The following is a 24,755-nucleotide window of genomic DNA, read 5'->3' on the forward strand; positions in this document are numbered from 1 at the left end:
TCCCCGTGAGTGGAAGAGTGCTTCCCTGGGTTCTTCACCTTTTCTGAGATTTTCGACGTCTGACGTCGAGATTCGGGGGTAGTGTCCCTTTCCGTAGATAGAGTACGTCGGGGCACAGGCGTCGAGCAGTCTGCCGACACCGACTCCTGGAGTGCAGCCTGGGGATGGAGGCCAGCTTAGTCTTCGGCCGATCGATCTGCAATTCGCCTCGGGGTGGTCCCTCGGTAAGCAGAGGTTACAGGTGGCGTGTGTCAACCCAAGGGTACTTGCGGTTGCACTTGGGGCAAAATTGGAAAGGGGTACCCTCCATACGCACCCTGTGGCAGCGGGCTAGTGTGTAGGAATATATACATGAATATATGTGAGTGAAGAGTATGTACCACCCCGACTCTCCCTACTTGCAGGGCCGAGGCCAGAGGCCTGCCGAGACCCGGGCCGAGGCCAGAGGCCTGCCGAGGCCAGAGGCCTTCCGAGGCCCAAAGTCCGTCGTGCAGCTCTCGACGGTTGTTTTCTTCTCTGGGCCGACGTCGAGCTTCGAACTTCTGTGACTCGACGTGGCGATGGGAGAAACAGGGAAATATGTTATTTTGCAAAATTACGGCTAAAGCCAGGGAACTCCGCGGGATGCTTCCGACCAGTATGGCGAAAAAACCAATCTGAGGGTCCTAGACGCGCAAGGGATCATGGGTACAGTGGACGTCACACTAGGGATAGCATTACTGGCACGCCCTGTGGCGACACCCATTTTCGAGTTTCGAAAAACAAACTAATACTCCGCAGCTTCCACTAGATGTCGGCCTATGCACAGCAGGTGATCTAAGCAGATTCCACAAGCCTCAGAAATAAATTTTAAATTGTCAAACCTTTCTGGGGTCCATTCGGTGGAGCTAGAGAGATAGAGACATGGATGAGGGGGGGGGGTTCTTGAGGATTCAGAGGATAAAAGGTGTTTACTATTTTGAATCTCGATATTTTGGACTTTAGGAGTGTGTCTGGGACATGTTTTTTAGTAAGCTCTCATTTTGGAGCTACTGGAAAGGGCAGTCTAAGCGCCTTTCGACTCATGTTCTCCATCCCCCGAAAGTTTGTCCGATTTATTTGCGTTGTCGGGAACAGACTTTGACATCTGTTTTGGGAGCCTGTCATGCAGCGAGCACGATGGTGCAGAGGGCAGGGTTGATGTTAAGCTCACCTGGTTCCCATAGGGGCGTAGATCGAACCCGGACAGCTGTGGCCTCCACCGGCGTGAAGCGTAGGGCAAAGATGACCGTCTGGACGGACCCCCTTAGTCTTGTAAGCTTGACTCGTAGAAATGTTCTCCTGTAGATGGAGAAAGGTATTTAGCCCCGTGGGTGTGAATGCAGAACCCTCCCCCCCTCCCTGCCCCCGCTCTCCCCACTTGCCACCTCCGATATTCCCAGTCAGTGTCCTCACCTTATGTTTTTGATTGGTGAGCTCTCCATCCTGCGTGGCATGCAGGGGCGCGTAGATACCAGTTACTTCACTGGTTTTAGGTGCTGGAGTTCTGGAAGATTATTGAGTCCGGAGTTTGCCAAGTTTAAAGAGTTCAAAATGTCCAATGTTCACTCTTGCACTTCCCTGTTTATTTGCGGCGACACATTCTGTCTGGAGGTTGCTGGCGGCGTTCAGGTAAGAGACCATCACCCAAACTATCCTGTAAAGTTGCGTGAGTTTAGCTCTTTTCCTTTTTTTCCTTGATGCGGCGTATTGAAGGATAAAGCCTCCGGCGATAATCAGGTAAGTCTTGTAATGTAAGGGATTGTCTTTTTAGTCTCTTTAGGCTCACCTTGCTATTTCTTGTCTTTTCCCCAGATGTTGAAAATCACTGAAAAAAGTGATGGAGGCAGCGCCGAGTCGGAGATGCTGTGGGCTGGTGAAAATGGAGCAGCGCTGCAGCTGGGATGCGACGCGTGCCGGAAGAATGTCCCTTCAGGCTCGGAGTGATGCAAGATCCGAAATCAGGTAAGGAATCAGATTAAAGTCCGTAATCTAACCTCTTCTCCTATTTTCCTTTCACTCCTAGGGGCTCCGTGTTCGAGGCGGGCGTGGCAGAAGACTGGATGCAGGTTTGCAGGCACGGTGATAGTTACGCTGCTAAATGCAGAATAACGCAAACGTGTGTTGTAGATCAGGCGTGGTTTAAATAGCTTCAAAAGTAGTCCCAGGTAAGTAGTCCCTAGAACCACACCCAAGTGAAAAGTAGTCCTTGTGGAAAAATAGTCCCTTCCAGGTCTCACGTTGGCCTGGATGCATGTGCAGCATGGTCTGCCTGAGGTAAGTGATGACTGTGAGCCTGGCGCCTTAGGCGCCATGACCGATTCCTACTATCAGCCTGGCGCCTAAGGCGCCAGGACTGAACCCAGATAGCCCATAGCCGGGGCTTCTGAGGTTTAAACAAATGTCTGGTTGCCTGCTTCTGGGGCGGATGGGCTTGGTCCAGCTGCCTGGGGGTAGGCATCATGACAGTTGATTTTGAGGACCTTCAATTCGATACTGTGTGTGCCTCAATGGTCGACGCAGCGGTCGACGATCTGCCGTGGGGGTGTGTGCTTTGTGTAGCATGCAGTGTGGGTGCGTGAGACTCCAGGTGTCGTCGGCATAGCAGGACCGTAGGCCTGCCTGATGGAGTCCGGGGCTCACACACGGGAAACAGTCTGGTCCCGATCACCCTCAGTGTTATTTAGGACGCCAACATCGCTGGACGCTCATCCCATGTCCATAGCAGCTTCGGCCCCTATGGCATGATGGGCCAAGCGCTTTGTCTTACGGTCCTTTAATGTCTTGGGATTAAATAGTTTGCAAAACCTGCAATGTTTTTCGGGGTGGTCCGTGGGGAGACAGAGGTTGCACACCTTGTGGGAGTCCTGAGGTTGCACACCTTGTGGGAGTCCTTCCAGGGAAACTTCCTGTTACTGGAAGGGCAAAATGTAAAGGGTGTGTTTTCCATAATACAGAAGGATGGCAGCCTGTTGGGGAGAATTCTCAGAAATGTGCTAATTCCCTCCACCTTGGAGACCTCCAACCACTTTGCTGGATTTTGAGGACTTGATTTTTTTTTAACCTGGAGAGAGTGAGACCCTTTTTTTCCACTTGCTCATGTATTTTAATGTGATTTTTTAACTGTTTCTTTGGGGTGTGGAGTCTGGCAACTCTATAGGCATCATCTTTTAAATTGTGTGACACAGCACCTTCAGTGCAGTGACACAGGGAAGTCTTTCAGGTTTCCCAAGGTTTAAATACCTTCTCTTGGATAAACTACTTTTTCCAAGAGCAGTAAAGTGAAATTGACTTTACTTACATTGTAACTTTCTAGACACCAGCACACACCATCTTACAATAGGGTGCTAGAAAGGTGACCTAGTATCCACTTTGTCTAGCTTCTCATGTAACATTTTTTATGCTACCCTTTTCTCACTGAATGGCTGGTGGCAGTGGTTTCGTTTTAACTCCTGTGTTGTGCATTTACTGCGGGCTGCGTTCGCAGCTGCAGTTAAGCACCCAAGGGTGACATTTTTGTCAAAATGGCCCCGTCGTCTTTTTTGACCATTTCTTTGTGGAAATGTCCTTCTTGAGATATACTCTGGGTGCCAAACCAGGTTTGGTCCCATTGTTCGCTTTTCCTTTGGCAGGATTCACGAGTGAAGCCGCCTCTGGCTCCAGGGTGTCTGGGGTGGGCAGGAAGTGAGGGAGGTGCCCGAAACTCCCTGTGCTTAGCCTCCCTGGAGACCCAAATGCACTCTGTAGTGATTGGCCCGCTGATTGTCCGGCAAGGATAGTCAACCTGCTGGGTTATTGACAGCTAGGCTGGAATGAATGGGAGAGAACTGAATCAAGGCGAGGCTTTTTGCTTGGAAGTCAGAGTCTATCACTGGACGAAGGAACCGAAGAACTTTAAGAGGACACCTGCTGCAACTCCTGGACCATTGGTTTGACCGGTGAAGAACTTCTGCTGTGCTGAAACACAAAAATCGTATCAACAGAAGCCCCTGCCAGGATGTATTCTCCCCTTGAGTTAGTGTGACCAATCAGCTCCAAAATAAACGAGCTGGACATCCATCTCGGAACTGGTTGAATTTTCACAGAGTTGCTGCTGGAAACCGTATAGCCAGGGAGATGAACACCAGATTATGTGCGCTGCTTTCAAGTTGGCCAAGAGCTCCAGGCAGATCCTCCAGACTCCCAGGAAGCAGGGCTGACCGAGCCAGAGTCCCCTTAACAGAGTGCAGGACCCCAGAATCAAGGAAAGTGCATCTCGACAGCTAGAAACCACAGTGTTGCAATTTGTGGTAGTCTCGAGGAGCTGAAACACCAAAGTGCCACTTGTTGAAAAGATTGCCGGTTGCGAGCGGTGACCGTCCCACTGCAGAGCAGGAGTCCACAGAAGTCCTCCCTCTTGTCCCCACGACTGAGGCCCAGGAACAGACGTCATCTGCTGCACATTTTCTTCAATACAAAGGTACTGTAAAGTCTGAGAACTTACCTCTTATCGTAGAGTTGCTTGCATCTTCTACCCCCACACAAGTCTAATCAGCTTGTGGCCCTACATTTGATTCTTCTTTTCTTCAAAGACTTCTGAACCATTGTGCAAAGACATTTTTTACTTACCTACCAGAGGTAGGTCATCCTATTTAAGACTTTTGCCCATTGACTTTGGCTTAGCCAGTTATACTGAATGACTCTGCTTTGGGGGTCCAAAAGTATTTGGCTGCTTAAGAATATGTGTGGTCTATTGTTCTAATAACCTTTTCCTTTTACCAACTCCTAATAGTATTCTAAATGCAAACAGTAAGATATTAATGTCCCCAACACTCTAGCTATTGAAGTCACCTGAGGGTGTAGGTTGTGTCTGTGGGCCATCCCAAAAGGGTCTTTACTGATTTAGAAACTAAGCGTGTACAGTATTGAGGTGTATTTGGGTGTTACTTTTATATTGCTCCCTTCTGAAGGCTTAGTTTAACTTACTGATAAATTAATAATTGTTTATTCAAGAAACCTCGTGTGCAACATATTTGAATACTTGTCACTGTGAATCTCTATGTAACTCCCCTACAGCTCACATTGACCCCTCTTCAGATAAGCCTGGCTGCTCAACACGCTACCAAAACTGTGTAGTACAAGCTTATACCAAAGGTTGGGTTTCCTATACCTGTAGTCAGAGTTGTTTGTAGTGTTCCCAGAGGGTACTGCATACCAAACTTTGCCTAACACAGCCCGGCGATAGAAAAGAATACGGAAACAGGCATTCACTAAAGAGAAGAAAGTTATGGCCTTCCCCAACGCCCCCCTACTGTGAAGGGCAGAGGCCAGTCAGGGCCTAGGAAGGCCGCAGTCAAAGTTCATCTAGATGGTACAAGTAGTCGTAGACGATGAATCCGTCCTCGAAATCCGTTGCGAAAGATCTGGCGGTAGTATGGCCATCAAAAGGAAAGAAAGAAGACCAAGTTTAAACTTGTATCATCAAAGGTGTTAGCCAGAAAAAAGGAATTCTGTATCTTGCGTCCGACTATGATGGCAGTAAAAAACAATCTGAGGGACCTTGATGCGTGAAGCATGGGTACAGTGGAGGGCACACTAGGGATAGTATTACTGGCACGCCCCGTCGACGTCCCTTTTTGAGTTTCTAAAACCATTAAATGTGGTGATCGCAGATTATTGCATCTTGTCGAATCGAAAGGGGGATGACGACATGGTCGTGCTTGTAACACTATTCCTAATGTGACGTGTAGTGTACCCAAAATACCTCATGCGTAGAGGTCCCCTCTGGTAATGTTTTTTTCTGCCGTGAGGGAGCCTTATGACTATCGTGAGAACAGAGAGAGAAAGGAGTAAGATGTTTATGTTCCTTATACTCCAAGCAGGGAGGAAGGGTGGGCGCATGGAATCCAAGCAGATACAATCATCAGAAATGCTATTACGGTAAATAATGCGTGCTAGGCAGAAACCTGTGCAGTTCCCTCTGGGACCACAGCAAAAGATTTAAGACTACAGGTGTTCGGCAGTAAACTCACTTGGTAGCAGTCTGTACCACACAGATTCACTTGGTAGCTGTGGCTGAGCAGTCAGACTTCCCTCAAGAAGAGTTAGGCAGTATACAGAGTATTCACAATAGGTCAGAAGAACACAGTAGAGCAAGTCAACACTGACCAGAGCCTGGTGTAAAAGAGATATCATTATTTATTTAAAACCACATCTAGAAAAACACACAGGCACTAATAGTAAGCAATTCAAAAACATGGTCACTAAAAGATATACACTCCCTTAAAAGAATTAGACAATTCTTTAGTAAAGCCCCACTTATTGTCAGACAGCGGTGAGCGCTTAACGCAGATGGCACTCTAATAATTTGTTTTAAAAGGGAGAGAAAAGCAGAGTATGAATTGAAACAGATCCCAACACTTTCATAAGAACACAACAAGAGAGGAAGGCAAAGAAAAACTGAAGTAGAGTTCAGTAGGCCGGATCCACTTTAAGAGGATCAGAACGAAATGTGTCCAAGGTCACACGGTTGCAGTGCACAAAAGTCTTGAAAAGGTTCAAAAAAGAGTTGGACCAAAGAAAGGGACCAGTTAGAAGGTCAAGGCGGCCAGCCCAGTCCAGAAGGTTAGGGCGTTATTACCTTGTAGCAATCTTTAGAAAGGGAGGCCTGGCGGACACGGTACCTTAAAGTGGTGAGAATACTCCAGCAGGGGCAGTTGTTCCTGGCAGCGGATGCAAGTCGGTGGTTCGTCCGGGGGAAGAGGATCTCGTCGGGGAGGAAGACCGGAGTCCATTGCACTGCCACGGAACAAACCAGCCACGGAGTTCTTAGGTAAAAGGAGCGGTCCTTTGATTCGCGGTCCAGTGGTAACTGGCTATCCGGTTGCCGGGGTGCTTGGCACGGGAATTTGACCACAAGACGTCCTGGGGTGCGAAGAAAAGAAGGTAAACTGGTTGTGCCCACCAGTCAGGGGAAGAAGCCTCTCCAGCCGGGAGATCTTCTCTGTCGTCGGAAAGTGGTGAGTCGGTTCCGCAGGGCTCCACTGGTGGTGTTGTCGTGGTAGGTCGGCTCAGCTTCTCCCTCGTCGGATTCTCAGTTCCTGTGGCGACTTCTAAAGTTCCAGTCCCCAAAGCCCTGCTTTTATGCAGCACACCCCCATTCACTCATCTTAGCTGTCAAACATGCTGGCCAATCACACAAGAGTGCGACTTGAGTTACCAAGGTAACTCAGTCCAGGGTGCCTAAAACCCCCTCCCACGCCCCCTGTGGTACCCAAACAGAGTAGCACCACTTTTGGAGGCTTCTTTGGAGAAGCCCGCCAAAAAGTGGAACAAAGGGCTCGACTTCGGTTGGAGTCACAGAAGAGAACATAAATGCCATTTTAGAATCGAGTCCTGGCAAAAAATACCAACCGGCGTTATGTTCGAGGCTATGAGAATTAAATAATTAAAGTTGGTAGCCTCAAACAATGGTAAAGTCCCATAGGGATATATTCGCGGTCGAATATAAAAAGTAGTATCCACTGCCACCAGCCAAAACTCGATCAGGGGGTACGGAGACATGCCCCCTCGACTAACAGACCCCGGGGCAATTGAATTGCCCCGACCGGTACTTCCACAATATGATGGTTTTTACTGGTTTCTGTTCATAATTTGGGACTAGTAAAGCCAATGGTGACTTTACATGCCCTGGGAGACAATAGTCAGTCCCAGGGTATGGAGTCTATGGTGGGGTGTCACTATGACACCCCTGTGTTATTGCACGGAGGGTGCTGTGTAACACATAGGAAAAACACATGAGACCCTATGGAATAAAGGACCCCATCGCCCATAAAACACATTAACAGTCAAAGGAACACCATAAATCATGTCCAAGAGTGGGAGAAAAAGAGTCTCACTCTTGGCAGGAGAAAAAAACAAACTCCAGAAATCCAGCAAAGCTGCTGTGGGACTCACTAGGTTAGGAAATTCAGCCTAAAGAGAGAATTCTCCCTAACACTGTCTTCTGATGCTTGCGAATCTGCTTCGAATCACATGCTGTGCATAGACTAGTGAGCAGTACCCAGAGATGGTGGTGGGATGTGTGAAGGAATAGTAAAGAGATGATATGGGTCCTCAAAGACTTCTTCAGGGTCTGAGACGTCTAAGACTTCTTCCTGGGGAAAAGAACTGGAAAGTTTTTGTACTTTCCAAAGAGTAGGGCAGGAATCATCCTCCCTAGGTCTTTTTGGGGTAATACATTTCTCAGAGAAGTCCACAAACTTTGAAAGTTTGTCCATGTAACCTTGAAACCCAACTCTGGTCCATGGGGATGAACCAGAGGGGTGTGAGGGGGCATGGGAGGGGGGGAAGGCGGGAGGCTCTTCTGGAGTACAGGAGTCCTTGGGAGGTCGGGATTTATCAGCCATAGCCTTTGAGAGGGGCAGTGACCATTCTCAATACTCCTCGCAACGTTTGGACTTGTCTTTAGATTTACTAGCCGCTGAAACAATGGCCGCGAGACTCTCGCATAGCTCCAGTGGTTTGGGCAGTGCTTGACATGCCTGTAGATTTTGGCGAGGTTTGCCGCGCCGCCAAAACCCGTGGGGCTAACGCACTTTTACGAGGCCCATCAGTGCACGTGTTTGGTAGAGACGCCCTTATGTGTATGCCAGGATGCATGCCTTGACGGCGGTTGCGGTGCGATCATGAGGATTGGTGGGCGCCATTGAAACTATCGCCGGAACCATTGGCATCTGTAGCTTCCTCAACGTGTCTGTCGAGGGAGCTCGTGGGGTTGTGTGCTTTACCTTTAGTGGTGCGGCTGTGCTCCTGTCGCCGGGATGTTGTCTCCCCATAGCACCGGTGGCCTACCTGTTGGGGCCAGGGATGGGCACTCTGGTACCTGATAGTTCTGCAGAGAGGTCAATGGCCTCCACATCGGAGCCATGGCTGCCACTTGAATCCACGTCACTCGAGGCGCCTGCGCCAATGGGGTAACCACTCTCGGCCTGCATGGCATAGGCCACCTACCGATTCGTCCGCCGATCTTTTAGCGTCTTTGGACGTAAAAGTCGGAGACACTTGCAGGCTCGCTCGTTGCGATCATAAGGCACACACTTGTTACACTTTCGCTGAGTGTTCTTCCATGGATATGTGCCGTTGCAGGACGGGCAAAACTTAAAAAGGAGTCCTCTCCATAGCTGTGTTGAAAGAGAGCAAGACCAGATGGAAAAAGAGGGGCGGCTGACGGAAATACATTCTAAAAAGAATCAAACCCCGGGACCCCACTCTCCCAACTGTTTTAAGCCTGGTCGACAGCATCGACCGAAGCACCAGTTGCCAAAATCTGTAGTCTTAGGCGTACGTCCAGAAGTCGAAAGGATGAAGACTAAACAGCCGACGGTCGTGGATAATGAAGTTATAACTTTGCAATGTAAGTTCTGCATAAGGCGACCAGCTACCTGGGCGGAAAAAAACTATCTGAGGGACCTCGACGTGCGCAGGATTTTGGGTACACTACACCTCACATTAGGGATAGTGTTACTAGCACGCTCATGTGGACATCCCCCTTTCAATGACCAAAAGACAAGGTGCAATGCTCTGCGATTACCACTATATGTCAGACTATATGCAAAGCATGTGATTCTAAGCAGATTCACAAGCATCAGAAATATATTTATATATTTTATATTAAGTGTGTAACAATATTGGACTAGCGGTTTTATTGCTTAGTGGGTATGTTAAAGGACTAATAGGTCACTGGGCCTCATTACGAATGCGCCAGTCCGGTAACAATGGTACCGGTAAGCTACCGGCATCGTTGTTACCGGACCGGCACATGCAGAGTTCTGCGGGAGGGAGCCTTCCCCGCCCGTTCTGACCTGGCGGGCGGAACGGCACCCACCCACAGTCTTTGACAGAAGCACCGACACTGTTGCAAACAATGCCAGTGCTTCAGTCCTCCCTATTCCCATCGAGTCTTATAGTACTCAAATGGGAATGGGGAGTTACTTTTTCCGGCGCCTGGCTTCCGGTAGCGCCGGGTTCTGTAATGCCCCAGTAATTCCCCAAAGCCGCCGGACTTGTAATGAGGCCCACTGTATATTTTTGTTCTTACCTTTCTAATTTGAAATATTGGTTTTCTGTGTGGACTAATTGTAGCCCTCTCAGAGCCATCCTGAGACTAGGTCTTGCCCGCTCTGCTAACTTACATTGATTGAGTTTGGCTAAAATCTCAGTGCTTTTCCTGTTCACCATAACAGGGTGGTCTCTCCAGAATCCATCATCAGTTTTGATTTTGGAAAACCATACAAAGTCACAATGCCACCTAGTAACCATTACTGGAAGGTCACCTCCAGTTCGGAGCCACATCAACGAACTGAATTTGAACTTCCAGAGATGGCTTCGAGGTGGCGCTGTGGCATGCGAGACTTGGCTTAAATGGATTATTCTACTTTCACAATTAAAGTGAAAAAGAAAGGATGTACAACGACATACTCAAATGTATCTTTACAATCAAAATGTTTTATTGTTAATGATTTTTCATTTAAAAAATCACGGCAGCATACATTGTGGAGAAGCTGCAGAACACTTCATCACAATTGTATTCAAAAATATAAACATGTAATGTTCAGACATAGCATACGCGACCACGGGAGGAAAGGGAAAAGCCTTTTCTTGGCAAACATCAGCATTGCATAAACCATTACATACCTTATCAGGCCACCACTGAAGTTCTTCTCCCAGGGACACAGGGCTTTGAATGGGAATAGTCTTCTTATCAAGATTTGGTTCCCCTTCCTTGCTTGTAGAACCCCTTTCATTATCGAACGAGGCACCATCAAGCCACCTTCGCTCACGTAAGCGTAAAACAGATTCTCTTTCACGCAAGAGTTCAGAATCTCTCTCTAAGGGAAGAAGGAGAACTGGTATGCAATTGGGTCACACCAGTGGGATAAAAGTAAGCCACTCTCTAGTAAAGACCCTTCACGATCCAACTAGCAGCAATTAAATCTATTCGCACATTTAGAAAAATGCTGTTTATAAAAGAGGACATAGGACATCAACAGGATAACTGTTTCAAGCACCAATTCCAATAAGATCAAATAACATGATTATGTATACAGAATCAAGATTATTGGTGATAAAATTTAATATAAATGTGCTTTTGTTTCTATACGTTTGAGTGAGGGGTCTACATTGAATAGTTCTCAGTTTGTTAAGCAGTCTTTGCTGGTTGCTTCTAAAGCATGTGTACAGCAAATCTGATTATTGTATCCCACTGTAGAATACCAATTTAACTATTCAGTTTTAAAGCAGACTAAGCAAGTCTAAAAGAGTTTTTATTAGAGAGGTCAAGATAAACATTTCATACAAAACAATTACAGTGCCCCGAAAAGAAGAAAAACTAAATATTTAATGAATCTGTAGTTAGTCAACGTGCATTTGATTCACACTTTAAGGTATACACAAAAATTTACATTGTTAGACAATGCCCCAATTTGCCATTTGAATGCACACGAGTCGTCCTTTTGAAAACACAGCAATACACAATGGCATGTTTTGTATGTCCTACACATCCCTGTGTTCAGTTAAACCAATAAGCCAGCTGTGCTTGGAAGTAGGATGTCATGAGAGACTCAAAAAAGTGGAATTTCCTCAAACAAGTAAAAAAAAAAAAATGTTTAAAATAAAAAAAAAAAGGACTACCTGGCTTACACCATTCACCATTCTCAACCACCATCAAATACATTTTGAATACACTGGCTATTCTGCCACTTTCACTCATCTGCTTCAAATGTACTAGCATTTGTCCTAGCACACACTGCGCCTACTCAATTACCACCCTAGGAAGCAGCTGACAAATTACTGCTAATCAGCCACAGGAAAAACTGCTTCAGTGTCCAATGATATCCACCTGTTTCACTAGAATCATTTTAATTCAATGGCATTTCCGTAAACATGCCCACATTTAAGTGTTGCTTTAAAAAGTTACATTTTGTCAAAGAAAGAATATAAAAAAATTGAAAATAACATGCAAACATTGAAATAAAACATTACAAAGAGTAATGGTATATAGAGCAAAGATGAAAATAAGAAATAAAAAAAAACAAAGAAAACTAAAGCATAGGGAGTGGCCAGTATGGCTGTAATGGGGATTTTCCCTCATTTTATAGCAAAACGAGGAATACAACTAAAATGCTAAATTTGGTGAAATGGCTTGAAGTGAAATGGACCAAAACATTTCATGGAGATGGCTTGCATTGAAATGGCTGCATGTAGTTGGACTTGCAGTTAAGATGGCTTTCACTGAAACTTCAGATCCACAAAAGCTAGGAATTAAATGGTTGTCCGTAAAATGCAATCCTAAAGCGCTTGCCTCTATTCTTGGGAGTCCCCAGTGAGGCAATGAAGATGGGGAAATGCCACCACAGCAACTGCCATACCACAACCAAAAAAAAAGAAAAAAGGTCGCAAAGCAGTTGGCCCCCAGGGACACATCTTTGCAGGCATGTAACATACGAGACAATACAACTTTCCAATCACTAATCTACAGGAGAAGAAAAGATTATAAATAAAGGATGACTTCGATATATAAACCAGAATGGTAGGTTTTAGGGAGAATATAGCATGAGTTTACGAATTGTGCTGTAAAAACGTTTGTTTTGCGCCTGAAAAAAAGTAGCAGCTATAGGACTATTAACATGGGAGGGCTAGGCATTAAGGAACGCTGGAGCATAGAGCTGAAAGTGTGTACTTCATGTTCCACTTGCTACTCTAGACTGTTTCGAATAACCTATCCTGCGTACCATTAACAAATCAACCGTTATTTTTATATATGCAATCAACTTGATTAATCTATACCTCTACAGGAGACTGTACAAACTGGTTACATTTAAAACAAATGCATTAAAATAGGGATAGTTCTATTCTGCATGACAACAGTTTGCAACTTCAAAAAAGGAAAACAGCGTGCCCCTTGAGGGCAGGTGGAGGGATTGTTAGGACAGTTTTTCTGAAGTCCAACTAAGTGCTAACTACAAGACTCCACTCTTCATACAAGGCTGTACCACCTGAGTATATGGTCGTGTAGACAGAGCAGCCAGGCTTATCTTAGGAGGGGGAGAGGGCTGTAGGAAGGTACAATGAGTGTGTAGCATACAAAGGGTTCAACAGAAACACTTACCAGAATTATTATAAAAAAATAAATGTTTATTATGAATACAGTTAGGGCAAACACATTTCAAACACATTATTAAAACACAACTCAATGCTTTAAAGTACACAGAACAAAGCATATACCTTTGTTCAGAATACTAACAGTAGTTCTAAGCAATTCAGACCTTATCAAACACATTTAGTATAAGACACACGTATTCATGGTTGAGTAAAACCATAAGTCACTTTCTGATAACTTTCAGTAATACAAGGGTAGTAGAACCTAGCAGTTGTGCAGCGACACTGTAGTAAACCAACCTGCAAGTATACTTTTCTGAATAGTCGGGACACTCATTCAAGGGACAGTAGAAATCTATAATTATTCAGGATAAACGTTATAGTAGGTGAGTAAGACCTTTTGGGGTAATATACAATTACAGTTGCTTTTCAGCTCAGTGGAACACAGACTAAGGTAAACAAGAAATCTTTACACTAATTTAGGATTGCATCAGGCAGACCAAAGTTAGCTACACCTACAGAACACTAAAAAATTGCACACAGGTAAGCAACAACTTTCTAACTTATAGATTGATGGCACACAGCTATTCAAGGTACATACAACCCATACACCTTTTAAAAGAAGCTGTGAGCAACGAACAAGTTAATTTCTTACATGGTAACATTCTTTCGATGGCATGTTCCTCTGACAGTAATGTCCACAGCTGTGCTGCTTCAGAAAAATGTTCGGCGTCTGCGTCCATGACGTCGATACGCTGTCCCTAGAGGGCATCCGTCGAGCGCCGACGTCACGATGTTATATGTAGGACGCCCGTAGCCTCAGTTATAGTTTTTTCCCAGAACGTGTGGCACCAATCTTCTGCCAGTATGACTACAGAACGCCTTGCAGAAAAGTAAGCTGCAATCGCATAAGAAATTCTGTAGAGGGGCAGGCTGGGCGGGTTCGATGTGGAATACGTCGGAGGAACATCCCATCGAAAGGTAAGAACTTGTTCTTCGAGGGGATTGTGTCCTCCAACGTATTCCACATCTCACAGACTCCCAAAGCAGTACCAACGTATGGAGGTGGGAAAAGAATTTAGAATTTTAGAATGCCCAATCAAATTACTGAATAGAGGACCGCCTTACCAAAGGCCAAATCTTGCCCATGGATAGAATCCAGGGAATAGTGTTTTACAAAGGTATGGACAGAGGCCCATGTGGCTGCTTCACAGATATTACGAATGGGAACTCCCCTCTGCAGAGCAGTGGAGGCAGCCACACCTCTAGTGGAATGAGCCCATAAGCCTACTGGAGGGACCAGCGTATCCACAAGAGCTGATCATCCACTCTTACCCGGGACATCCTTGAGATATAGAAACTCAAAGCTCTCCTAGGCTCTCCTATATGGATCCTCTCCTCTTCCTTACCAGGATGCGGAGGAGGATAAAACGCCGGAAGAATTACCTTCTGGCTCAAATGAAATTCCAACCACCTTCGGAAGCAAAGGACGAACCACAAGGACAACCCTGTCCTTATGGAACACAGTGAAAGGTGGCTTGGCGGAAAGTGCCTGCAACTCACTTACTCTACGAGCGGTAGTAACCGCAACTTAAAATACAGTCTTAAAGGCCAACAGTCTCAAAGAACAAGAATGTAAGGGCTCAAACAGAGCTCATATTAGGAATTTTAGAACCAAGTTCAAATCCCATCCCAGCACCTGGAAAGGTGATGGTGGAAACACATTAGTTAGCCCTTTTAGAAACTGAGAAATCAAAGGAATCTAAAATAAGAACACTCCTCAGACGAGCACTTAAATATAGACAGCGTCGCCAGGTAACCTTTATTGGTACCCACTTGCAGGCCCTTGTGGGCTAATGAAAGCAAAAAAGACAGAACCACAGGAATTGAACATTGAAAAGGATCCACATTATGTACCCTGCACCAGTCGCAGAACTTTCTCCAAAGGCACAGGGATTTTGTTGCGGGCCTTCTGGCCGAAAGCAACACCTCCATCACGTCTTCGGGGAGGTCCCAATCCTTATACCTCAACCTTTCAGATACCAAACATGAAGGTTGAGGGACTTGACCTCGGGATGGAGAACCCGACCCCTCTCCCGTGAGAGCAGATCGTCTCGGTAGGGAAGACGGCATGGAGGGCAGATGGACAGGTCGAGAAGGTCCGGGTACCACGCTCTCCTGGCCCATGCCGGAGCAATGAGGATCTTTCGGGAACTGAACCTCCGTAACCTCCGCAACACTTGCGGATTGACAGGGACTGGAGGAAATGCATGCAGCAGTGGGAAGGACCACTCCACTGCGAACGCATCCCCCAAGGCTCCTCTTAGAGGAAATTCCTCCGAGCAGAATCTTTCACACTTCCGGCTGACACCGATGGCGAAGAGATCCACTTGTCGGGTCCTCCAAAGATCGAAGACCTCCAAAAGAACTTTCTGAGCCAGCTCCCACTCCTGAGAGACTGTGCTCTGCCTGCTCAGAGCGTCCGCTGCCGCATTTGTCTCCGGCCAGATGAACTGCCGAGATCGAAATTTCCTGCTGGATGGCCCAGAACCAGAGCTGCATCGCCTCTCTGTACAGTGGGAGTGACCCTGCCCCCCAACCTTTTTGTTCAGGTAGTGCATTGTCACTGAATTGTCAGTCATAATCAGGATATTTTTCCCCCGCACAGACAGCAGAAAAACCTTCAGGGCTAGCCTGACAGCCCACAGCTCTAACTGATTGATGTGGAGTCTGGACTCCAACAGAGACCAACGACCGCTGACTGTCAACTCATTGGCATGAGCTCCCCATCCCGTGAGGGATGAGTCCGTCACGATCGTCGCCGCCGGCCAGGGTAGCCAAAATGGTGCTCCCTTCATCAGATTGCCTCCGACAGCCCACCACAGAAGATCCTGGGCGACTGAGGGCAGCACCTGAACGGGATCCGACATCCTGCCGGAGGACTGCGACCACTGCATCTTAAGAGCCCACTGCAGAGATCTCATCCGCAGCCAGGCCTCTGGCACCAAGAGAATGCAGGATGCCATGAGGCCGAGCAACCTCAAGAAATCGAACGCCGGGAGACTCTGGGCATGTTGAAACTTGCCCACCATATGCAGAATCTGACGAGGCCTCACCTGGGGAGGCGAACACTGCCCCAGGGATGTGTCGAGCACTGCTGCGATATACTGGAGCCGCTGGGTAGGTGTCAAATGAGACTTCTTTAAGTTGAGGGAGAAGCCCAGCTTGAGAAGGGAGTGGCAGGTGACGGACAGATGATCCAGGGCTTGCTCGGGAGAGCGCACCCTGATCAACCAATCGTCCAGGTAGGGGTAGACGTGAATCCCCTTTTCCTGAGATATGGTGCCACCACCACCATTAGCCTGCTGGAGACCATCAGGGCAGAGCTCAATCCGAACGGCAGGACCCGAAACTGAAAATGCGAGTCACCAACCGCAAACCTCAGGTACTTCCTGTGCTTGGGATGAATCGCCACATGAAAGTCCTTTTGCTGGATCAAAAAATATGGGGGATACCATCCCTTGTTGCTCTCCGCTACAGGCACTAGTTCTATGGAGCCTTTCTCCAGCAGGGATAGGATTTCCTGCGCAAGGAGCGGATCCGGACTCTTCAAAGAGCTTCCCCGGTGGATTGTCATGAGGCCTCTGCCACAAAGGAAGACAGTAACCGTGGGCTATGATCTCCAGAACCCACATGTCTGAAGTAATGGCACGCCATTCTACAAGATGCTGCGCCAGCCTTCCCCCAACCGGCGAACTATGGGACATGGCCTCATGACTGAGCGGAAGCCGCTGCGGCAGTGCCTGAGGGCAAAGAGACAACTGCCCAAGCGGCTTTGGCACCTCGAGTATCTTGTTTTCCACCTCTGGAACTCCTACGTTGGCCCCTTTGACTGGCAGCTCCCCTCGATCTACCAAAGGAATAGTAGTATCGAAAGGCACCTCCCCTCCATTGCTGTCCCCTAGGACGAAAAGGCAGAGGTTGACGTACTGCAGCGCTCAACTTCGCTGCAGCTTTGGAGTTCTGCAACCTCTCAAAGCTCGTCAGCCTTGCTGCCAAAAAGATGGACACCATTAAAGGGCATGTTGAGAAGCCGGGACTGTACAATAGGAGCAAACCCTGACTTCCGCAATCGCACAAACCTGTGCATCACGGTGCTCGCCGCCATGGACCGGCTGGCACAGTCTGCCACGTCCAGACCAGACTGAACGGATTCACACACAACATCCTTGCCATCCTGGACGAGGGCAAGAAAACCATCCCGTTCCTCCCCTTCAGGAATATGTTCAGCTGCCAAATATACACAATTCCACAGAGTCCGAGTGAATCTTGCCAAGGCACAAACAGAGTTGGCTGACTTTAAAGCCATACCCCCAGATGAAAATACTTTCTTCGCCCAACCATCAAAGCACTTGTCGTCCCTATCTAGAGAGATGGTAGGGTACGCAGCCTGCTTCCCTGGGGCCGTAGCCACCTGCACCACCAAACTCTCTGGAGTGGGGTGCGTAGACAAGTAGCAGGGGTCGCCACTGGCTGGACGGTATGTTTTCGGCAACAACTTATTCACTGGCAGGAGACTCTCCAGAGCAGTCCAAGCCACTGCCTCCCTTCTTTTTAAGGCCATATGAAATGGCAGCAGTGGGTGGACCTTGGTCCAATATATCTGTCAGGTCATCCTGCAGAAAATCCACAGGTGTAGCAGACCACCCCAAATACTCAGTCACCCTCGACATAAGACGCATGTACGAGGACTCAGCATGCGTACCAGGCTCAGGCCTACCAAATTCAACCTCCGGAGAGGTGTCCAGGCCACTGTCGTCATGTAAGGATTGACGCAGGTCTTCCATCTGGCTATGACCAGACAACAGGCCATCAGGTACCTCAGTAGGCACAAGCCCCTCCTCATCCGACACTTCTTCCACCTCCAAGATGTAATCCAAAGGATGGAATAAATCCCTGGATGAGGGAACAGAAAAAGGTTCAAAAATAGGCCTGACTGACTTAGAACAAGTTACTTCTTACCTTGTAAAATTCTTTCGACGGGATGTTCCTCCGACGTATTCCTTATCTTAGATATCTCCTTCCAGCTCTGCTGGCCTCGGAAAATTTTTCTCTAGAGGGCGCTGCGCATCGACGTCCTCCGAGTCGATGTCCCTCGACAGCCGCCGTATCGACGTCGTCATCCTGCCCATAAAGGCCGCGCGCAGCATCCGTTGCTCAGTTCCGTTTTGTAGCCCACAGTATTTCTGTCTGGACTAGACTAATCACCCTGAAGGAGCGTAAGCTGCAACAACAAGGGAAGTAGAACTGCGGGGATGGATGGGAGGGTCGATAAGGAATACGTCGGAGGAACATCCCGTCGAAAGAACGTTACAAGGTAAGAAGTAACTTGTTCTTCGAAGGGATTGTGTACTCCGACGTATTCCTTATCTTAGATAGGCTCCCATAGCAGTATTCTATTACTGGAGGAGGGAGTACTGACTTCACGCTGTCTTCTATTGATGAATAGAGTGCAGTACAGCCCTTCCAAACCTAGTCTCTTGAATGGAGGAGGAATCCAAGTTGTAAAATCGTGTAAAGGTATGGATAGACGACCATGTAGCGGCCGCACAGATGTCTTTAACCGGCACGCCTCTTTTGAGGGCCGATGAAGCTGCAATACCTCTGGTCGAATGAGCCCTAAGGTTTTGAGGGGGCTCTTTCCCTGCCAGTTTATAACATTCCAGAATGGCTAGAATGATCCATCTGGAAATGGTCTGCTTAGTTATTGGTAACCCCAGCTTGTGACCTGTGTAACCTACAAACAGCTGGTCTGCCTGTCTTATCCTGGCTAGTCTACTGATGTAAAAACTTAAAGCCCTTCTAGGGTCTAGCCTGTGTAACCTCTCTTCCTCTTTCCCCGGAGGAGGATAGAAAAATGGTAGGGTAATCTTCTGAGTGATATGGAATTCAGAAACCAACTTTGGGAGGAAATTAGGCTTCACTTGCAGGACAACTTTGTCTTTGTGAAAGATTGTATGAGGGGGTTTACAAGAAAGAGCTTGTAATTTGCTCACCCTTCTAGCAGATGTAAGTGCTATTAATAAAACAGTTTTAAGGGTAAGGAATCTTAACGAACAAGAATGGAGTGGTTCGAAAGGTGTGCCCATCAGGAAAGTTAGGACTAAGTTTAAATCCCATAGGGGAACTTAGAATGGTCTTGGGGGGATAAACATTGGTTAACCCCTTTCGAAACTGTATTACCAAGGGTAACTTGAAATAGAATTGGTTCTTCCGCAGTGCGCTTAAAGATGGATAGCGCTGCGAGATAGCCCTTAATGGTGCCAACTTGAAGGCCTGAATTCGCCAAATATAGTAGGAAGGACAAAACCATTGGAGTACCACATGAAAAGGGGTCGATATTCTGTTCTCTACACCAGCTGCAAAATATGTTCCAACGGCAGCGGTATAAAGACTTTGTTGCTGGCCTCCTTGCCGAAAGCAACACCTCCATATCATCATCAGGGAGGTCCCAATCCTTGTACCTCAGCCTTTCAGAAGCCAAGCGTGAAGGTTGAGGGTTTTGATGTCTGGATGGAGAACCTGACCTCCCTTCTGTGAGAGTAGGTTCTCTCTGAGTGGAAGTCGAATTGGAGGGCAGATGGACAAGTCTAGAAGGTCCGGGTACCACGTTCTCCTGGCCCAATCCGGGGCAATTAGGATCATGGTTCTCCGGAATCTTCTCAACCTCCTGATCATTTGAGGAATGACAGGGACCGGTGGGAACGCGTACAGAAGCGGAAACTCCCAGTCCACTATGAACGCATCTCCCAGAGCTCCTCTCGGGGGAAATTCCCTTGAGCAGAACAGATCGCGTTTCCTGTTGAGGCTGGTGGCGAACAGATCCACCTGAGGGGTTCCACAAAGCGCGAAGATCTCTTTAAGGACTTCCTGAGCTAGCTCCCACTCGTGGGAGACTGTGCTCTGCCTGCTCAGAGCGTCCGCTGTCAAGTTCTTCTCTCCGGCTAGGTGAACTGCCGATAGAGAGATTCCTTCTTGGATTTCCCAAAACCAGAGCTGCATCACCTCTCTGCACAGGGGTAGTGATCCTACGCCTCCTCTTTGTTGAGGTAATGCTTGGCCACCGTGATGTCCGTCATTATCAGGACATTTTTCCCTTGTACAGCTGGCAGGAACGCCTTCAGCGCAAGTCTGATTGCTCTCAGCTCTAACAGGTTGATATGTAGTCTGGACTCCGATGAAGACCAACGACCGCTGATGGTCAAGTCGTTGGCGTGGGCTCCCCACCCCGTGAGTGAGGCGTCCGTGACTACTGTTATCTCTGGCCAGGGTTGCCAAAATTGTTCTCCTTTCAGAATGTTCTCCTGACAGGCCCACCACTGAAGGTCTTGAGCCACCCTGTCGGGAACCTGACGAAGATCTGTCATTCTCCCTGAGAATTGTGACCACCGAGTCCTCAGTGTCCACTGGAGGGCTCTCATTCTCAGGCGAGCCTCTGGCACTAGGAAAATGCAGGATGCCATGAGGCCTAGCAACCTCAAAAAGTCGAAGGCTGGGAGACGTTGGGCATCTTGGAACTTGGTAACCATTTGTAGAATATCTTGAGCCCTCACCTCTGGTGGCGAGGCTTTTCCCAGGGAAGTGTCCAGGATCGCTCCTATGAACTGGAGTCTCTGCGATGGTATCATTTGTGACTTCTTTAAATTGACGGAGAAGCCCAGTTTGTGAAGGGATTGGCGCACGTGATTTAGCTGGATCTGAGCTTGTTCCGAAGATACAGCCCTGATCAACCAATCGTCCAGGTAGGGGTAGACGTGAATCCCTTCCCTCCTTAGACTTGCCGCCACTACCGACATTAACTTTGTGAAGACCCTCGGGCGGAGGTCAGCCCAAATGGCAGCACTCGAAATTGATAATGAGAGTTGCCAATTGCGAACCTCAGGTATTTCCTGTGTTTGAGATGGAAAGGCACATGGAAATAAGCGTCCTGAAGGTCCAGAGATACCAACCAGTCCTGGAACTGAAGGGCCTGGAGGATCTGAGAAAGAGTGACCATCTTGAATTTGTCTTTCCTGAGGAATTTGTTCAATTCTCGCAAGTCCAAGATGGGTCTCAGTCCTCCGTCTTTCTTTGGAAAGAGAAAGTAAGGGGAGTACCAGCCCTTGTTCCTCTCCGCTACAGGTACCGGTTCTATGGCACCTTTCTCTAGCAGGTCCCAAATTTCCTGCAAGAGGAGCGGATCTGGAGCTTTCTGAGAGCTGATCCCCGGTGGATGACTGAGGTATGCGTAGGAAAGGCAGGCAGTAACCTTGGGCAACTGATCCAATGCCCAAGCATCTGACGTGATCGCCTGCCATTCCGCCAGATGTTGAGTCAACCTGCCTCCTACAGGTGTCCTGTGAGGGAAGTCCTCAGAGTGGTTTTGGGGCGGCTGATGCAGATGGTAAAGAGGCACTTGCTGTTGCTGCGGCTTTTGAATATCTACCCCGTCCACCTCGGGTAGTTCTTTGTCCCCTTTGGGCCGGTCGTCCTCTACCTCTTCTGAATACGGAGTAGAAGCAAAAGGACTTACCCCTCGCAGAGGTTCCAGTTGGACGAAAAGGTGTCCGACGGATTGCAGCGCCTAGGGATTTTGCTGCTGCTTATGAAGTTTGCAGGTTCTCTAAACTGTCATCCGCCTTTTTCCCGAACAAAGAAGAGCCATCGAATGGCATGTTCAAGAGCCTGGCTTGCACATCTGGGGCAAAACCAGACTTTCTCAACCAAGCGAATCTCCTGGTTGTACTTGCCGCCATTGCTCTGCTGATACTGTCAGCCGAATCAATGCCCGTCTGGAGGGATTCGCACATAGCATCTTTACCGTCCTGTATGATATTCAGGAACGCCTCCCTTTCTTCTCCCTCCGGGATGCAGTCAGCCGCTGTAGAAGCACACTCCCAAAGTGTATGGCTGAATCTAGCAAGGGTGCAAGTAGCATTAACAGATTTTAACACCATGCTACATGCCGAAAAAAGTTTCTTTGCCATAGCATCATATTTTTTATCGTCCCTGTCCTGTGGGACGGTAGGGTAAGCCGTCTTGACATCAGTAGAAGATGCTGCCTGTACCACCAGACTTTCTGGGGATGGGTGTTTTGACAAAAACTCCGGGTCTGTAGAAGATACCCTGTATTTTGTAGACAGTTTTTTATTTACTGCCGGGACGACATCTGGGGTTTCCCAGTTCGTCATAAACTTCCTCTGAAGAGCTTTAGGAAAGGGCACCACAGGATCCTCCTGTGGGCCTTTCCAACAAGATGACCTCACGGATATTCTTGACAAAGACTGAAGGTGCAGACCACCCCATAAACTCTGATCCTGGCCATTAAGGCTTTATAGGGGGTTTCAGCATGCTCCCCCGGGTCTGGCCTAGCAAACTCCACCTCAGGGGAAGTGTCTAACCCACTTGCCTCATGTAAGGAATCATGAAGATCCTTTAACCTGCGTTCTTCAGAGGAAGACTCCTCTCTAATTGGGGTTACAGGTCCCTGCAATTCAAATGTGTCTTCCTGTTCAGACAATTCACCCTCTTCCATAATTGAGGACATAGTTCTCAATTGTTCTGAACTCATAAAGGGTGTAAACCCCATCTCCAAGGCAGAGGGTGCCAAACTTGTCATAATCTGCCTCGAAAACGTCGATGTCGTCGACGCCGAAGGCTTTGAGCGTGGCGTCGAAAACAAAGGCGGAGGCCTCCATGACCTCGACAGAATTGGGATTCTGCTCGACAATTGACGCCATCGTCATTGAGGACCTGGGGATAGTCACTGGGTGTGTCGTAACCGTGACTTTTCTTGGCGTCGACGCCGGTGTCGAAAATGGCGTTGAGTCGACAGACCCGTGTGTCGAAGGTCCCTTCGACAACGGCGTCGAAGACACCGACCTCGGCGTCGACGGAACCTTCGAAGAAGGTTTTGAGGTCATAGCTTTACTCGAGGGTTGGAGACGCGCTCGAGAAGTTTCCTTCGCCGGGTACTGCGACTCGCGGCGTTTTCGACCTTCGGTTCTTTCGACCAGAGCATCGCTCTCGGCAGTCTTCGAGGGGGTCGAGGCCGCTTTCTCGAAGACGCACAACATATTTTTGCAGAATTCCAGCCCGGGAACTATGTTTCGTGGGGCAAGGGATTCTCTTTGGAGAAATAGAGGAAGAAGAAGACGGAGAAGGGGATCTTCGACGTCTCCTCTTCGAGTGCTTCGATCTCGAGGAGTGATGGGACCCACTCCGAGACCTGGAGCGCGAATGGTGACGAGGAGACGAATGTCTCGACTTCGTCGAGGAAGAAGAAGCTTTAAAAGTCTTACCTTTCTCCAGCTTCCCCCTACGCTCCTTCAGGGCCTTAGCTGTCATGGACATACAGTCCTCGCACTCCGAACAATGGTGTTCAGCTCCCAAACACCACAGACAAACTGAGGGTCAGTCAGCGACATCTTTTTCCCACAATCTCAGCATTTTTTGAAGCCGGACCGAGGAGTTGTCGGTTCCGACGAAGAAGCCATCGAGTACGGATCGAATAACTCGAGGTAAATAGGATTAACCTGACAAAACTGAGCAACGGTATTCCGAGGCACTGAGTAAGCGCGGAAAAACTGAACTGAGCAACGGAAGCTGCGCGCTGCCTTTATGGGCAGGATGACGTCGACACGGCGGCTGTCGAGGGACATCGACTCGGAGGACGTTAACGCGCAGCGCCCTCTAGAGAAAAATTTTCCGAGGCCAGCAGAGCTGGAAGGCGATATCTAAGATAAGGAATACGTCGGAGGACAATCCCTTCGAAAGAGCCTTCCTCAGAGCTTCCACCGTCCTCCGGGTTTCCTCCAGTAAATTCTCCACAAAAGGCATCGAGAGCGTCGATGGATTCGGCGTCGACCGAGACGCCGACGACTTCGATAATGGCTTTGAGGCCGGAGCCCCAAGCGTGTTCTTCAACAGCCTCAGCGCCGACGACATCGACTTCCTCAGAGCCGGAGCCTCGAGAGAGAGAGAGAGAGTCCCTCAACGGACATGGCGCTGACGGCGTCGATGCCTTCTTAGAAGGCCTCACAGGCTCAGACGGTCTCGAGGGTGTCGAGGACCTGAACCTGGCACGGCTATGGAGATCAACTTTTTCCAATCGGAACCTCGACGCCTCCAATGATCGCGCCGACCGCCCGAGCCCGAAGGAGTGCGAGCGGTGGCCCTAGCTCGTTCCTTGCCGGCTTCCCTCAAAGGCGCAGACGGAACAGTGCCCTGCAATTCGAAATTCGCCATCTTCTCCTTGCGGAATGCGTCCCATTCCGCCGGTGATGAATGCTTGATGGGACAAGCAACCAGACGTCTGGCGGAGTCCTCGGATCAGGACGGGGAAGGCAACCGGTTACGGCGCTTCCGCGAATGCCTAGAAGAGGCAGAGGAATGGCAGGAACCACTCAGAGAACGAAACCCCCCTGACTTACGGAGAGTCGCCCCTCGAATTGTCAGTCGAAAGCCCAGCGGATTTCGACTTACGGGGTTTGGAAACCCTACCTACAGACAACTTCTTCCACTCCCGCAAGGCCTTCGACGTCAAGGACTGGCATTCATCG

At 48.4% G+C, this 24,755-nt stretch overlaps 1 protein-coding gene across 9 annotated transcripts in view; it reads right to left on the reverse strand.

The window, feature by feature from the left end:
- Window positions 1-24,755, reverse strand: part of UBR5 (ubiquitin protein ligase E3 component n-recognin 5) — a 2,447,509-nt gene that overhangs the window by 2,113,802 nt on the left and 308,952 nt on the right. For 8 of the 9 annotated variants that reach the window (XM_069621460.1, XM_069621459.1, XM_069621457.1 and 5 more), the window contains one exon: window positions 10,693-10,904. In XM_069621460.1, coding sequence (XP_069477561.1) covers window positions 10,693-10,904 — 212 coding nt within the window. The remainder of the gene's footprint in view (window positions 1-10,692; window positions 10,905-24,755) is intronic. The other variant, XM_069621458.1, reaches the window with a different exon arrangement.

The sequence above is a fragment of the Ambystoma mexicanum genome, chromosome 5q, assembly GCF_040938575.1.
Source record: "Ambystoma mexicanum isolate Mex_15411 chromosome 5q, UKY_AmexF1_1, whole genome shotgun sequence".
NCBI classification, from domain to species: Eukaryota; Metazoa; Chordata; class Amphibia; order Caudata; family Ambystomatidae; genus Ambystoma; species Ambystoma mexicanum.